Source organism: Mirounga angustirostris, unplaced genomic scaffold (genome assembly GCF_029215605.1).
Source record: "Mirounga angustirostris isolate CCGP_5_RB_7025 unplaced genomic scaffold, mMirAng1.0.hap1 SCAF_9, whole genome shotgun sequence".
NCBI classification, from domain to species: domain Eukaryota; kingdom Metazoa; phylum Chordata; class Mammalia; order Carnivora; family Phocidae; genus Mirounga; species Mirounga angustirostris.
In genome coordinates, this window is record NW_026991717.1 from 72,989,275 (window position 1) to 73,006,657 (window position 17,383).

General features: G+C 44.0%; 1 protein-coding gene and 1 pseudogene across 5 annotated transcripts in view; one reads left to right on the top strand and one right to left on the bottom strand.

The window, feature by feature from the left end:
• The window catches only part of ACIN1 (apoptotic chromatin condensation inducer 1), a 33,460-nt gene that overhangs the window by 7,080 nt on the left and 8,997 nt on the right, over positions 1 to 17,383 (bottom strand). For 3 of the 5 annotated variants that reach the window (XM_064570828.1, XM_064570827.1, XM_064570830.1), the window contains exons 5-9: positions 13,781 to 13,866; positions 11,212 to 12,480; positions 10,509 to 10,724; positions 9,926 to 10,041; positions 2,351 to 2,492 (exon numbers count right to left, since the gene is read on the bottom strand). In XM_064570828.1, the coding sequence (XP_064426898.1) occupies positions 2,351 to 2,492; positions 9,926 to 10,041; positions 10,509 to 10,724; positions 11,212 to 12,480; positions 13,781 to 13,866 (1,829 nt within the window). Of the gene's footprint in view, positions 1 to 2,350; positions 2,493 to 4,288; positions 4,447 to 9,925; positions 10,042 to 10,508; positions 10,725 to 11,211; positions 12,481 to 13,780; positions 13,867 to 17,383 lie in introns of those variants that run through there. The other 2 variants (XM_064570829.1, XM_045900543.3) reach the window with 2 other exon arrangements.
• LOC123862144 (large ribosomal subunit protein uL15-like) lies at positions 13,079 to 13,522 on the top strand (annotated as a pseudogene).

Genomic DNA, 17,383 nt, shown 5'->3' on the forward strand with positions numbered 1-17,383 from the left:
AAAAAAGAAAGAAAAGAAAGAAAAAAAAAAAGGTCTTAATTAAAACAGGAAAAACATGAACCAAATAAATAAATAAATCCAATAAAGAAATCAGAAAAATAAAGAGAAAATAATCAAAATAAAAGATTAAATAAAAAGAAGAAGAAAATAAAGAAGAAAATAACTAGGAATATGACAAATGTTCCAGGTACCATCTCACACCTGGGATCTTCAGTTCAGCCAATCGCACCTCACTGTGTACTGTATCTAGTCAACCGCCGGTCCAATCAGAATGAGCCCTCCCTGCTAGGCGCTGTGCAATTGGTGGGGGGTTGGGTTGGCAAAAAAGGTGGGCGCACGGCGTGGTGGTCAGCACGGCACTGCCAGAGTCCTCCCAGGGGCGCAGGGGGGGCGGGAGGAAAACGTGAGGGGGGACGCTGCCCAGTTTCCATGATGTCAAGACAGTTCACTGGCGGTGGCCAGGCTCAGCGAGGGGTACGGGGGGAAAAGGGGCAGAGACATCAGTCCCATCCCTGTAGGGGCATCATCTTGCAGTCCCTGATGAGATGGCCTCTGAGTAGCAGGAATGGTCCTGGCCTTTTATCGTGAGAGGCAGGCAGGACCCTATGTCCACCAGTGGCAAGATCCAGCAATACCACCACCCAATACTTGGAATCCAGGTGATGACTCGAGTCCCTTTCTCCTCTGCCTGTAAATGGGGAAGGGGTCCTCTCACCGAGTGGGATCATGGAGCCTCTGATGAAGGCAGCCTGGGGGTAGTAGTTGGATAGCCCCAGGACCTGGCACACATTCAGCAGCAAGGTCAGAATACTTTTCTTCTGAGAGTTGTGTGTGGCATCTCCTCAGGGACTCCAGCTGAGACAGTGGTTCCAGTCAGGTGGATGGATGAGCCCCTGCCTCCAGGGATGGAGGAGAAGTTGGAGCAACCAACATGCTGCCCTTCACCATGGACAACAGGGACCAAAGGAAAAGTCCATCTGATGAGCAAGTGGTGATACATGGCTGGCTGTCATCAGCATTAAATCCCTGGGCTCAAACCCTAGACTTCTCTGCAGGGCTCCTAGTCGTTACAGCTTAAGCCGAGAGCCTCCACTCGGTATTTTACAGCACGGCACTGTGATCACAAACATTGACTCTTTAGGAGGTCTTGGTGCCCTAGATGGGGATCCCAACAGTCTGTAGCAAACAAGGCAACCCACAGTCCTCAAAAGGGTAAGGGCATGTGGGCAGGCGCCCCAGCACTGACACAAGCTCTTCTTGGGGTGTCCCAAATAGGGAGATGATGCAAGTCCACCCCTTTCCAAATGCTTTTTGCTTTCTCAATACAAGTCTCTCCAGAACAGTGCTCTTCTTGGCCCCCTGATGTAAGCAAGGCAGGGAGGCAAAAGGGGGCCCATCACAGGATCCCATATACATGCCCCCCTCTGGCCAAGACACCTGGATAGCAGACTCGGCTCTGATTGGGCAGCTCAGTAGCAGCGGGTGGGTCCAGAGGAAGAGGCGGCATCAGCGATTGGCCAGTTGGGCAGGGTTTTATTTTACGGGCGGATTACCGTACATGAGGTACTTGGACAAAGTTTTACGGGGAAGAAGGACCTTGTAATAAATAATATTCTGCACATCAAATCACTTTCACCGGCCCCCACCCCCGCAACACACACCAAAGAAAGGCTACACACACGACAGTCCCTCCCATCCTGTTACCCCAGTCCCAAACCCAGCTAATTCTTTCTTTATTACTTTAAGAGCCAAGAAGACTTCGCTGGCTCTGATGGGGGGAGCCCCCTGAATTGGGTGCAGGATACAAGATAACATATATGCCAGAGAAGAAAGTAGAGGAGTCAGAGATATATGGAGAAGGGGCCTTTGGGAACCCCAAGTGCTGGCTTCTTAAGTAGCTACATCTCTGCAATATGACCACTAGAGGGCAGAGGAGGAACAAAAATTCCTCAGCACGGCTCTTCGGCTGAGACCACCAAAGCCCACTAGATGGCGTTGAGCTCCCTCCACAGGCTTTTAAAAAGGAGGGAAAGTGAACAGTTACCACAGGGAAAGCTGGGCCTGGGTCTTGGATAAAGGGCCATTAACTGACTTTTCCTTTAGTTACAAACTTCCAAGAGTCTGGACTGCACTTCCCCAACAAAGAAAGAGGAATGAATGAGCCCTGTCCCCATAACAAAGGGTCTCCCTTGCTAAACCAGCGAATTCTCCCTTGGCCCTATCCTTATCCAAGTTGGCCTACCCCCTTCTTTAAGCTATCCCACTGTTAAGAGGGATCACCAAAGTGGTCTACTCTTTCCCCTAGGCCCACTCCTGCCCACCCACCCCAACAGGTGGCTTGGAAATTTACCTCTTTCTTCTCCTCATCTTCAGCACTGCCCTCTGGGCGGTCATCATTGCTGACTTGGTCTGCAATAGGCACGGGGGGTTCTGGAACCTCATTTTCAGGTCTGTTTTCACTTGTGTCCATGGTCACTTCCTCCTTCTCCTCACTGACAGTATGGGGAGAGGTAGGGAGGGAAGGGCAGGAAAGAATCAAGGGGAAGAGAGAGCAAGACATTAGGTTTTGGGTCAGGAAACCCCCATGCCTCATCACTTGGGTGGGGTTGGGAGGGCTGCTTTTCAGATGAGACTAGAGACCTTGCCCCCACAGGAAAACTGGGAAACTGTTTCCCTTGGGAAAAGAGCACAGATCGTAGCAACCACATCCACCCACTGCCCAGATGGGATAAAGCTGTAACGTGTGGGGTCAGAACTCCCAACTGTTTTTAGGTAATTCACCAGAGTACTCTTACATGGAAAGGAGTAACATACTCCTCTGAACACAGTCCCTCAAAAGTGTGATTTGCCCACAACCATGTGGCCTACCTATCCCCTGGCCATAGGCATCTTTAACAAAATTGCATGAGAAATTAGGGGAAGCCTGATTGCTTAAGACGACAAGACAGAATGGCTGTGGCAAATCATCCCAACCTTGTGTTTATAATCAACTGCTTAATAAGGCCTACCGACCCACAGGATGTGGAAACAACAGGAATGGAGAAATTGGGAGGGGGGGTGGTTGCAGGGAAAGTAGGGCTGGTGAGGGTTCAAACTTCAATAAGGACCCTCTCATCCAAAAGGAAAAATGACAAATGCTGGAGTCTGAAAGCTCAGAGAAGAATCAGGCCACTTTTACCTGCTCAGAGGTGTAGGAATTGTTCTTACATTCGGCTTTCACCCAGTTTCTCCCACTCCCTCATTCCAACTTCCAAGAGATAAAGAGAGCAGGCCTCCCAGTCAGGACACACCCTCCCCCACACCCTGAATCCCCTCCACCCCCACTCTGAATCACACAAGTTAGCTCCCATTTCAGGCAACGAGTCCCAGAGATTCACTTCAGATAATCTTCCCATCTCCTTTTTCTGTCTTCATCCCTAACTTCTATCTCTTGATCTCACTCCCACTACCACCTCCTTTTTCTGTCTTCATCCCTAACTTCTATCTCTTAATCCCACTCCCACTCCCACCCAAACACTGGGGGAAAAAAATCAGATTAAGATGATCAGGGGCCTAAGACCCAGGAGAGGGGAAACCAAGCCTCCCCACACTGATAACCACCACCAGAAAATTCAGCATTCCCCACAGGCTGACTGACACTCAGAGGTCAGAACAGGCTCCCCAGAGCAGGCAGGGAGGGATGCACGGGAAGGGGGAGGGGAAAATCGGAACTGTGCCCCCAGCTAACCGGCCCCCACAGAAACACGCGATTCAACTGCCTAAACCTAAAGAAAAGACTTATCCAAAAAATACCTATTTCCCACACGGAGAGGGCAAGTTGGGCCAATTAGAAATCAGGCAGGAAGGACAAAGGGGGAAAGCAGAATGACTGAAAACAAACCAAAACGAAAAGACGGAATGAAAGCCATGGGGAACAGAAGGAAGAGGAGGTAGGCTAGAGCGGTGGGGAAAAGGGATACGTGGAAATGTGAAGCTCTCACCCTTCTTTGCTTTCTGATAACATGATTTTTTTTCTCCCCCTGGAAGTGCTGTTTATCCCTTTCTGGAATGGAAGAAATAACAAAAACCAAACAAAAAAAATCCTAAAAAATTAAAAAAAAAACCCACAACACCTTCCTTGTCCCAAGAGCCCACCACCTCCTCCCCAGCCACCCGATCCAGAGAGAGAAAATCGAGATGCAGCAACTGGGGATCCAAAAAATGGTAAATGGAAGGGGAGGTGGTGGTGGTGGTGGTGAGGGGAAGCTAAAATAGATCTGGCTTTAAGAGATAAGCGTTAAGTCCTCACGGCAAACCCCGAGTTCAGCTGGATTGGTCTCTCTGGAGAAGGAGGAGGAAGAGGGCCAGGCTGCTGGTAGTGGCTGGCTCTATTGTATTGGCGGAGCGGCGGCGATCAGCCGGAGACATGCAGGGGAGCCATCTTGCCACTTACCCAGCAGCCCGTGTGTGCGGATGGGGGAGGGCCCTGCTGCAGCAGGGGAGGGGAAAGAGAAGAGGGAGGGCGCTGAGTGAGCAAGGTTCTTATCCTCTGGCAGGCCACAGGGAGCTCACTGCTGGCTCAATAGGCCTGGCCTTTTTCCTTCTTTTCTCAGGTTACAACAGCTACCAAGGCCTAACCCCAGAGGGAAAGGGTGCGCTCTCCTTGTCTTCCCAGGGGGAGGGGGTTGGGTGGAGAGGACATACAAAGTTACAGCTGCTTTCTTGGAAGATTCCAGAGAAAAGAGGGAAGGGAAACAGCAGAGCTCGGGAGTGAAAAATGATTAAAGGAGGAAAACAACAAAGCCAAAGGTGAAAGAGACACAGAATGGAGGGTCATGAGCATTTTTTTATTTGCCCACCTCCCTCTATCCTAGAAGCCAGTCAGCTGTTCCTGCGGGGAGGGGGATGAGAACAGGCACTATCCAATCACTACAGTAGCTAGCTGGCTGCTCACCCAAAGCAATGACCACGTGTTATTACTCCAACCTGTCCTTTCCCCAGGGATGGCGGGAGGAGAGGATAGGAGAGAGAGTTCCTTTCGGAATTACCAGTAGAGAAGGGGAGAGGTGTCTCTGAAGAGATGACAGACAACTTTGTTTCACAGAGTCTTTAATAAGGTCACCCTGCCCCGGGGTCCACTGGAGCCAGAAAGGAAAAGGATAATAAACAGGGCAAGGGGACCTTGGGTAGCTGAAGCATGAAGGCCACTTCTTGGAGCAAGGGCTCCAAGGTGGGAGCTCCAAAGTTAGATAAGAAGCCCAAGTGAGAGAGCTGTTACACGGGGCGGCGGGGTTCCGCTGGGCTGGAAATGTTTGGGAACTAAACGGAAATTAATCATGGGCATCTTCACCAGACTAAATGTGAAATAAGCAGCTGACTCTAATCGTTCAAAAAAAGCACTCAGTAGATGCTCAAAAACGACTCCTTTGTTGACTGCAAAGGTGATCCTTTTGCATCCTAGTGGCAGCAGAGGTTTAACAGTAAGGTATTTAATCAAAAGCTTGGTATTATCTCATTTGTAATACCAGAGCTTTCAGCCAGGAATAAATTTTCCTCCCCACTGCTTAAAATCTGACACATGCCAACTACATGTTAAAGTGGTCATGTTTACACATTACTCTAAAAGTTCCCTTTCACTTAGTGGTCCCTATCTGTTCAGTAAGACTGAGAGCTCTACAGTCAAACTGGCTAGGGCCCAATCACGGCCTGACCGTGCCCCCATACAAGTTCTGTGACACTGGGCGAGTCTCTGATCCTGTGTATCTCTTACTTTATCTGTAAAGTGGGGATCACAACGATACCAATCTCATGGACAGTGTGATAAGGCTTTGCCCTTAAGAGTCTGGCTTGGACAACACTCCAAGTCAAGGTAAGTATATGCATAAAATCATGTACATTTAATAGGCCATTATCTCATTTGATACCACCTATGGAGCTTTTCCTGAGTTTTCTCAAAGAGTAGACTGCACTTTCTCTGATGCGAAGGCATTCGGTAGTTGGTTTGACAGGTTTTCAGCAAGGACCTCATCACTCTGTATAATAACTGCTGGTTGACTTGCCCCTCACCTCCACCTTGCAGGATTCCTCAAGGTCAGGGACTACATTCCTTAATCCCTAGCCCAGGGCCTAACACAAAGAAATGCTCAGTAAATATTTCTGAATTAGGCTGTCATTGTGTATATACCAAGTGGACACTTTAATAATTGCTTGCTGAACTAAATGTTTTCTTCTTTCTTCTTCTTCTTCTTCTTCTTCAAGTAAGCTCTACGCCAATGTGGGGTTTGAACTCATGACCCCGAGATCAAGAGTCGCATGCTCTACCAACTGAGCCAGAAAGCACCCCAAAGTTTTCTTCTTAAACATTATTTTAGATGGAACTCCCACAGAGAATGTTACCTCACAAAGAATGTTACCTTCCAACATCCTCAAATAAATGTTCCCTATCCATCAATTGTCCTAAAATAGTTTCAGCTGCCAATATGCCTCTCCAGAAGTAGCTTCCTTGGAGGAAGAATTTTTCTTTCACTGGAAATTCTTTCTCATTTTTTCAAGAATAAGAATTTTACGACGTTATCCTTGGCCTTCTTAAGACACAGTGAGTTCGTGCCATCTATTTCCCCACAAACAATTCTGTGGGATCCAAGATTCCTAAGACTTTATTTTCATAAGAAAATGAGGAATCCTTGCAACTGCCCCCACAAGGGATTCAAATCTATTTGCAGGACCGGTCCCAAAGCCTTGTTAGCTACTTGTCAGAGGCCCATGCAGCTTTTCTTTGTAGGCCTTTTTAAACAAAAGGCATCTAGACATCTCCCTTCCCACATTTAAGTTCTTGCACAAATATTTCTGATATCTTTGAAAAATCTGTGAAATTGCATGGGGGTTTGGGGGTAGGAGAGCTCTATCCATAATTGAACAGCACACAAAGCATTTGCAGCCCAGAAGGAAAGGACAGAACTACTTGGAGACTAACAACATCACATTATAATTCATATCTAAATAAGATTCAGAGAAACTAACAGAAAAGGAAATTTCTACAGGCGTGTTTGTTTGAATTTTAGTTACTGTAGAAAATTCATGAGGAGCTGAGGACCTGATATGAAATAGTGGGATGTGACTATTCTCAAGCAGTGAGACTTAAATATAGAATACCGGTTTCAATCTTGGTTTCAAGATAACCAAGGATGATATGATTTTGGGGGTATGTTCGTAGATTCTACTTTTAAAAATTATGCATTATTTGGCATATTGGTACTGTAGATTCCCTGGAGAGTAACCATTACATTGTCATACTGGCTTAAAGGACTATTTTCTTCTTCGTACTCAGGCAAAAGGACAAATAAACATAATAAGCCAAAAGCCCAAAGCTGCTATTGCCTGCAAGGGTTGTGTACTCAGCAAAGTTGTATTTAGAAAAATTCAGGTTTGAATTAACTACTGCTGGATAATACAGTTGCTCACACAAAAGTTCTTTTTTTCCCCCCTATTTTTTTTTTTTAATGTAAAAACAGTAGCATTATTTTCTGCTGTATGAAGACACTTTTGTTATATCCATAGTAGGCAGAAGATTGGATTTTGGAACATGGCTCAATTGAAATAGGACTGAGGGATCACAAATTCCTGCTCCAAGCAATGACAAGATACCTTACCTCATAAATTAAGAATTCCTCAGGGCACAATCAGAATCAGAATGGATTTAACAAAGCACAGAAAAAGTTAGGCAATCTCTTCCAGGTGCTGACAGGTCCTTGAAGTCTTTTTTTTTAAACACTTTACTGAATCAACAGGCCCTAACTCTGTCTTTTGTTGAGACAGGAAAACCAAGGTTAAGCCACAAATAGTCTTTTCCATTTAGCACTGCTGATCCCACTTTTAAAATTGGCCAGGGGCTCCAGAGGTCACCAGGCTGAAAACTAGGACTCTAGATTGGTGAAAGACTAGGACTGTTGTTGAGTGAGATGCAGTAAGGCTTCCAGAAATGTAGGTAAACCTCTCAAAAATTCATTTACCAAATCCAATGCCAGAATAGCCTATGAGTTTAAGCCCTTGGGCATGTCTTTTTATTAGGCTGCTGAATAGACCATCTGGAAGACAGGCAGAGGGAAAATGGGTAAAGGGGATGTGTGTGAGCTACTCCTGAGCTCAGATTGCATTTCTCACCTATAGGCTGCTTCACTGAAGCTTGCCTACACAACAATGGACAGTCTCAGTATTTGCCCAAGGTGCCACTTGCCTGTCACCTTGTTGGAATCAATGTGACTAGATTACCTCAGTCATAAAATGAAAGATCAAGGGCACCTTTACATGGGGAGAAAAACTCTGTACAGGACTCCAAGCTTCACTTGCCCTGGACTTGCATGCTGAAGTCCAGAAATAAAGATGTTTCAAAATAGCATCAAGTGCCATTTTGTTGCCAGGATCTCACAGACCAACTGAAGTTTTAGGGCAAAGCAAAACCTTTTCAGAAAACTACTTGCTTCACAAGGGGTATAGGAGGCAGTTCCTCAGGCCCAATTACTAGCAGGCTGTCAACACCTACTTTAGAGCTGCCATTATACAAAGGACATGCTGTACCCCCATGGGATGGGGTAGGGGAGGGCAGGTATTATCTCTGGTTCATGGATATGGAAGGGAAGGTGTCACCCCATTTCCTCATCGATGGTGTAGCTGGGGAATCCTGAACACCTTCCAGAATCCGCTGGGTTTTCACTTTATGGTCCTAGAAGAAAAACCCTCTCCAAAGGATAATGTACCCACCCCAAAAGGGAAAAACAAAACTTTTCAAAGGAAGTAGAGTGAACTTTTGACTTTCAAACCAAAAAAGTAATGGCCACAAGATGGCAGCAGAGGCAAGACCATTAGAAAGACAGTAGCAAGGGTATATCCCAAGACAAAAGCTATATAGATACTAAAGAGTACAAAACTAGTATTAAAATCGTTAAGGAAATGAGGTAATAAATCATGTCACCTGCCCACCACCCTCCAAAATCAGAGGTAAGATAGTCTGAAGCTCTCAGAAGTGTGTAAATTAGACTTTTGCATAAAGGGGAAAAATCATACTGATAGTATTAGTGTTAAAAATGACATAAAAACCAACATAGAACTTTAGGCCAACTGTCTACACTGGATGTTCACTAAAGCAGTAAAAGCAGTATAGGATTCTTGATGTCTAAAAGCTAAGCAATCTTATTTCCACAATGTTTTGCTTTTCATTTTCCATGGGACTCTAAAGCCAGGAATTTGGGTTCAATGGCTTTTTAACATATAGTACCTAGTGCTGAATAATGAACGAATGATATACCTGTTCTTACCTGTATTTTTCTAGAACTAAATATAAGGAATAAAAACTGACATTAATTAAGTAAATGGTAAAAATCAATCCAAGGGTCTTAGGGGCCCAAAAACAAACTTCTGATTGATATATGCTTCATATTTTGCTATATTGCATCCAGTAAGAACTAAGATAGATTGTGCTTAATAAAAAGACAGCTAATAACTAAGGAAAACAACAGAAACTCAAAAACACCCTCCTGTGACTTTCTCGGTAGACTCTTGATATCCCCTTTATTAAACTGTGTTCCCAGGCTCAGATGTAGCTGGTAAACGTGAGTTAAACACTGAGTTAAGATGACCTGAGTCAACTCCCTTACACTGCCTTGAGTTTGGAAACCAAAGCCTCTGCTACCTGCTCCTTAAAGGAACTATTTTGGTCAGATGATCTCAGATACGGGTTTCCTTATGCTCTACCACCACTTTTCGGAGTACCTTAAGAATTCCGGTGGCAGCTCTCAACATAACAACGGAGGCCTAGCCTTTGTCCAGATAAAGCTCTGCCTTTACGTTTTAAAAGGAAACTAGGACTGCTTAGTCAAAGAACCCCAGGGAGCAAAGAACTATTCCACACTCCCAGTCCCTTGTTATACCCCAGTTGAGACAGATTACTTACACAGTGTGATGAATCCTTTCTGATTCTGGTAGGTGAGCGGTCAGGGTCTCTGAGGTTTGGGGCTGTGTGGCAGCTGGTGGCTCTGCCTCTTCAGCTTCACACTTCTTTGGGCTCCCCTGTCAGGACAAACATAGCAAAACACCCATAGCAACATACTTAAATCTGTTTGGTTCCTCTTCTTTAAACCTGGAGCTGGTAATAAAAGGCAGTGGCAGCTCCACACTTAGCCCTATAGATCTTTATTTTCATTTAGAAAGTGGAATGGAATGCTGCTTAAAGAATTTCTATGCCAACAATCATTTTATTAGAATTCTTTTTTGAGAGAACTGAGAAAAGGCCTCCTTGGGGGCAGAAAAAAAGGAGACACTCTGTGCAAGTGACCCTGGGAGCCCTGGAGATGAGAAACCTGATGCCTAGCCTCCTATAGAGCTTTCATGAACCAGGGAGCTGGAACGGAGTGGAATCTTACAGGTATCCCCAACCATCTAGATTTCTACTGAACCTTATCCAGACTAGCTAAGACAAAAGGGAAAATCATGCCTAATCCTCCATCTCCTTCTAGGAAGGGGGCATAATAGCCTACCCGCTCAGGTTGTAACCTCTGGGTCACATGCTTTTCAGCTGGCTCAGGTTGGCTCAAATGCCTCACTCGGACAGAGGATGAGGTGGAAGTCCTCTCCTTTGGCTCAAGGACCTGCAGTTGTGGCACTGGTGGAGTAGCAACCTCCTGACCAGAAGAGGGATCTTTGGTTTCAGTGTAGCTGGTGCTGCTGTCCCTGGAGACTCCAGGGCTCAGAGACTGAAGAAATGAAGCACATAAGGCAAATTATTTTATATGGTATATATTCAATACATCACTGAGTTTTCCAACTTCCGCGGACTCAGTTTAATACTTTGGACCCTTCTCTCCCTATGTTTATTCCTCTTTGAGTTTGTGATCTCCTTGACTTCCTAGAGTATTCAGCAAATTATTTATTAAGTCCCAAGTAGGTGCTAGGATACTAAGATACACATGTAAAAAGGCATGTCCGTATCTTCAAGTTTATAGACTACTGAAAATGGGTAAATGATTGGAATCAAAGGGACTCAAAAAAATGAAAAAGGACTCTATTTAGGGATTAATGAATTAAAAATTAGACTCAGAAATGATGGGAAAATAATCACTGACCTGGGGAGTAAAGGAAGCTTTTACCATTCCTGCCAGAAATTATAATAGTTCTCCTGGGGTTGAAAAACACTGGAATACAAACAAAACATCAACGCACCCAGGATTCTCCCACACTTACTTTTCTGCTGTTGCTTGAAGCTGAACGAGAACGGGAACGGGAACGAGAACGTGACCTGGACTCTGATGTGGATCGGGAACCCATCTCGGATCTACCACGAGGGTTGGTGTGAGTACGTGCCCGAGATACATCTCTCTGCTTGGATTTTGGAGATGAGTGAGACTGAGAGCCTGAGCTGTCAGGAGAGCGAGATCTTGATCTAGAACTGGAGGATGAGGAGGACGACCGGCTTGAGGAGGAGTCAGCTGACTGTTTTAATCTGTGGCTTGGGAGAAGGGTATGAGAAGCCCTTCTACCTTCCTTCTGTTCCAAAGACAGCTGTTTCAGAGATTCCTCAGTGATCCCTTTGGCCGGTGCTAATTCCTCGATTTTAAGAGGGAGTGGTTGAGCAGATTTTTCTGACTCAGTTTCAAGACCCTTCTGGGGTGAGCATTCAGTTAGTGTGCTTTTCTGAACTAGGGGCAGGACACTCTCCTCTGGCACTTTCTCTGCTAGAGATTCTGCTTTGGTGTTTGCAGGACTTGACAAAGGAGACAGGCCTCCCACCAACTGGACAGTATGCTGAGATATTAATAGCTCCCTGGCCTCAGCATCTGTATTAGGAGGAGATAGCTGAGTGAGGACAGGGGGAGCTGGGCCTTCCATGGGCTCTACTTCTTCTTCACCCTGGAGCTGTGCATTAGGCGGTGAAGATGCTTCCTTGGTAAGTAAAGGTGGGGGAGTTTCCTCCTCACTGGCATTTTGCTCTGGTTGTAGCACAAGAGGGGCCTTCTCCAGATCTTCAGTCAGTCGAGGAGGGGAAGGGGACTTTGATTTTTCCTCCAAGCCTTGTGAAGATTTTATTTCCTTTTCTTCTTCCTCAAGGGAAGAAACTGTTTTCATTTCTTTCTCCTGCTGATGTCTGGCCATAAGACTTCTTCTGGCTTCTTCCTGGGACCTTGTGACTCTTCCCCCTCTCTCTAACCCGTCCTGTTCCTGGGATCTTATGGTTTGGGGTCTCTCATCTATCACCTCCTCTGGTTTTGCTCTGGGCATCTCTTCCCCCTCTTCTGCTTCCTCAAGTTGTTTCATGACTGGTGCCTCCCTAGATTTTTGTCCTTCCTCTTCCTCTTCCTCTTCCTCCTCTTCCTCCTCCTCTTCCTCCTCTTCTTCTTCCTCCTCCGTTTTCAAATTTCGATCTGCTCTGACTCTCAGATTTCTGGAAGGCGTTTCTTGATCCTCTTCCTCCTCAGCCACCTGGCTACACTCAGAGAGTTTAGCTGCTCTTGCCTGAAAGAAAAGATATACAGTGGATCCAAGTATATTTGCTCACTATCAACAGAGGAGAAAAAAGTATCTCAGGAGATACACATAAGAAAGAGAAACTCAATGATACAAGCTTGCATCCACACACACAAGTGTGGCAGTAAACAAACATGGTCTATCAAGCTCTTAAGGGGATCAAAAGAGACTACAAATGGAATACGTTAATGAAACCGCTACTAGTTCATTTTTTAGTTTCAAACTTTAAAAATAAATACAAACTGAACATCTAGAAAGTGGCAAGGGGGTGGGGGAACTGACCTATCATCACTTAATGTAATTATTTTTTATCATTTTGGTATATTTAACTTTTTCCTCATCATTTCTTTTCCATAGTCATAATCGTAACACAGATAAACTTTTGTGCTCTGGCTCACTTAACACTGTATCATATGGCTTTAAAGTTCTAATTGAATAACTGTATCTTTTTTAATAATGTACTTTAGGAATATAGACCAGCCTTTAAGGTAACTTTCATAATTAAGTTTTAATTTATATTTGCTTAGAAATCTGAGCAGACCTAATTAGAAAACAAAAAACCAGCTCTTTCATCTGGGCTGCCCACATGCCATCCAGGAAGGAAGACCCGGAAACTTTGGGCCATGTGAGCCACAGCCGCATCAGCAAGCACTGGAAGCCAGAGGAGGCCAGGGTAATGCTGGAGACACGCATCATCACAGGGTCAACTTCGACAAGTATCACCCAGGTTACTTTGGAAACGTTAGTATGAGGCATGAGCACTTAAAGAGGAACCAGAGCTTCTGCCCATCTGTCAACCTTGACAAACTGCGGACCTTACTTAGTCAGTGAGCAGACACGGGTAAATGCTGCCAGAAACAAGACCGGAGCTGCTCCTATTCCTGACATGGTGCACTCAGGCTACTACAAAGTTTCAGGAAAGGGAAAGCTCCCCAAACAGCCTGTCATCGTGAAGGCCAAGTTTTTCAGTAAAAGAGCTGACGAGAAGATGAAGGGGGTTGGGGGGGGGCGCTGTGTCCTGGTAGCTTGAAGCAACATGGAGGGAGGTTCATTAAATGCTAATGAGTGCTTTTGGGGAAAAAAAAAAAAAAAAAAAAAAGGAAAACAAACAAAAACCACCCCCCAAACTCCCGTAAATGAGATAAAGATGAAAAAGAGGAAAAAGAAGAGGACTACAGAAATCTAAAGAGACACAAACTCTGAAAAAGTCTTAGGAGGAAGAGAAGGAGGAGATATCCAAAGCAGTATCCAAAGAAGTGATAAATGCTTTAAGAGATGTTTAAGTTACCTGTCTGACCCTGGATGATCGTCTTTCTCCTTTCCTTGGTTTATCATCATCAGATTCACCTTTCTCTTCAGAAATAGAGCTTTTTCCTATCAAATGAAAGAAAATCAAGTCAGATTCATGGCATAAACATTCATTCAAGGATGCTTTCTAAAATTCAATCACAGCATATTAGCTGGTCAATACATATCTATATTAATTTCTTTAACTTCTACGCAGAAAATTATATAAAGTTCTAAAGCGGGGGGGGGGTGCCTGGGTGGCTCAGTTGGTTAAGCGTCTGACTCCTGGCTTTGGCTCAGGTCACGATCTCAGGGTCCTGGGACGGAACCCTGCGTTGGGATCTGCACTCAGTGCAGAGTCTGCTTGAGGATTTTCTCTCTCTCCCTCTGCCCCTCCCCCTGCTCTCATGTGCTCGCTCGCTTGCTCTCTCTCAAGAATAAAGAAATAAATCTTAAAAATAAATAAATAAAAATAAAGTTCTAGGGGTCTTAATAATTCCTGCCGTGCATGTCTGGAATATTTTCAATATCTCAAAGCTAATTCACATATTATGAATAACTCAAATAACTATAAAATTACCACCTGGTGCTTCATAACTACCAGGGGCTTCAAACTGTTTTGCAGGGATGTACAAAGTGCCTCCTATTTCTATAAAATGTTTTGTTACCATTTTTCTGGATTGCCTACTGCTACCACTAGTAGTTTTGAACAAAATATGATGATTAACAAACCAGTTTGTGAAATGACAATCTCATGAAATAGTACTTAAATGAATTATTTTTAGGCCCTAAAGTTCCTAGAAATTACTTCAAGCCACTGGACAGGGCTTCAGAAATGGGCCCCCTCAATTATGTTTTTATATAAAGAGCTCAAGGTAAGATTTCTTTTTGAAAGGAAAAATAAGTTTAAGAAAGCTTGACAACAACCAAACTAGGTCGTTTCAAATAATAACTCCATGTAAAACTGGAAAAAAAATTTCATTCACATTCCATGAAGGAAGGCAACTGTGCATAAAACACTTAAACAATCTGGTCTTGGGGCACCTTGGTGGCTCAGTCGGTTAAGCGTCCGACTCGATTTTGGCTCAGGTCATGATCTCAGGGTCATGAGATTGAGCACCGCATTGGGCTCTGCACTGAGCGTGGAGCCTGCGTGAGATTCTCTCTCTCCTTCCTCTGCCCCTCCCCACTCTCCTGCAAGTGCTCTCACTCACTCTCTAAAAAAAACAAAAACAAAAAACACCAACCAATTTGGGTCTAAATGTCTTGACCAAGAAAAAGGCAGCGATGGACTGAAAGATTTCTAAGTTTCCTACCAGTATTAAAATATTACACAAAATAGGGGAGCCTGGGTGGCTCAGTCGTTAAGCATCTGCCTTCGGCTCGGGTCATGATCCCAGGGTCCCAAGACAGAGCCCTGCATCAGGCTCCCTACTTGGCAGGAGGCCTGCTTCTCCCTCTCCCACTCCCCCTGCTTGTGTTCCCTCTCTCGCTGTGTCTCTGTCAAATAAATAAATAAAATCTTAAAAAAAAAAATTACACAAAACAGCAATGCAAGTATTGATGAGAGTCAGTTTAGAAAACAGCCTCAAGATGAGTATATTCCAGATACTTAACTCAGTTAGATTGGGCTCAATTTTAATATAGTACAAAAGGCTCAAATGATCCACAAAACCATGTCCTACACTAAACTGGCACAAATAAAACAGATGGTGTAAGCTCTAACCCAAAGTCTTATTTCTATATCCCAACAATCTAAAATGAATTAGTCTTTGCTTCTGTAACTAAAAAAAGAAATATAAAATGAACTAAAACACTGCACATATTTTGTAAAACTTTACTCCATGATCACTTTACTCACTGGAGCTCTGAATATATACCATTTCATATCTGGGTTATTGAATAAAGACTTGCATTATGGGTGTGTGTACAGGATCTATGGTTAGGATATATAGTAACAGGCCAGATTCTCTACCAAACACTGAGGAATAATCTGTAAGAAATTAATAAATAATGTGGTGATTGTAGTATCAATAATAATTTCATAATTAAATAACCTGGAATAGGTTTTTTACAAAATGAGTAAAACTGAAAGAAAACTGTTTTCCATTAATTTTAGATAAAACTCCTCTACAAGTTTAAAATAAGCAATTTTTGTAGTTTAACAAAAAAGAAAAAAAAAAACGTAGAGGCTGGGGGGAGGGGCAAACAGGCAGAGCAGAGAAGTTTTTTACAACACTGAAAATACTCTGTATGATATTGGAATGATGGGTACATATTATACATCTGTCCAAACCCATAAAATGTACAACTCAAGAGTGAACGCTAAGGTAAACTATGGATGTTGGGTAATTATGACTTGTCAATGTAGGTTCTTCAATTTTAAAAACGGTACCACAATGATGGGGGAATGCTGATAATGGGAGAGGCTATGTATGTGTGGGAATAGAAGGCATACAGGAAATCTCTGTACCTTCCTCTCAATTCTATGAACCTAAAACTGCTCTAAAAAAAATGTCTCGGGGGTGCCTCAGTTGGTAGAACATGTGACTCTAGATCTTAGGGTTGGGAGTTCAAACCCCATGTTGGACATTTTTATAAAAATTTTTTAAAAAATGTCTTAAAATCATCCAGATGCTTAAGAATTAAAAAATAAATAAAAATAAAAAAGAAGGGGTGCCTGGGTGGCTCAGTTGGTTAAGCACTGGATTCTTGATTTCGGCTCAGATCATGATCTCAGGAATGTGAGACTGAGTCCCTCGTTGGGCTCCTACAATGGATGTGGAGCCTGCTTAAGATTCTCTCTCCTTCTCCCTCTGCGCCTCCCTGTCCCCTTGCGTACTCTCTCTTTAAAAAAAAAAAAAAAAAAAAAAGATGGGCGCCTGGGTGGCTCAGTCGGTTAAGTGACTGCCTTCGGCTCAGGTCATGATCCCAGGGTCCTGGGATGGAGTCCCACATCGGGCTCCCTGCTCTGCGGGGAGCCTGCTTCTTCCTCTCCCACTCCCCCTGCTTGTGTTCCCTCTCTTGCTGTGTCTCTCTCTGTCAAATAAATAAATAAAATCTTAAAAAAAAAAAAGAGGTTAACTAGGTTAGAGGGACAATAACGATCTGAATATTGTAGATATTTTAAGCTTTACATAGACAAAGAAAAGATGAGGAAAATTATACAGCCAAGTATCAACTGAGGTTTTTTTTTATTTTGTGAGACTATGGAGGATTTAAAAACTTGGTTTTTTTTTTCCTAGTTCTTGAAATTTTCTTTAATAAATACATACTACTTTTTGTAATAACAAAATAAATATTTTTAAAAGGATAAAAAAATCCTATTGTCTGGAAAAAAATATATACTCTTCAAATCCTATGAACAGCTAAAATTCATAGGCTAGTCATCCCAAGTACTGGCTTTTATCATTGCAAGTTCGTTTATTTATTTATTTGACAGAGAGAGCGCTTGCGCATCCACGCGCACATGCACTCACAAGCAGGGGGAGTACCACACAGAGGGAGAGGGAGAAGCAGGCTCCCCGCCGAGCAGGGAGCCCGATGTGGGGCACCATCTCAGGACCCTGGGATCATGACCTCAGCCGAAGGCAGATGCTTAAGA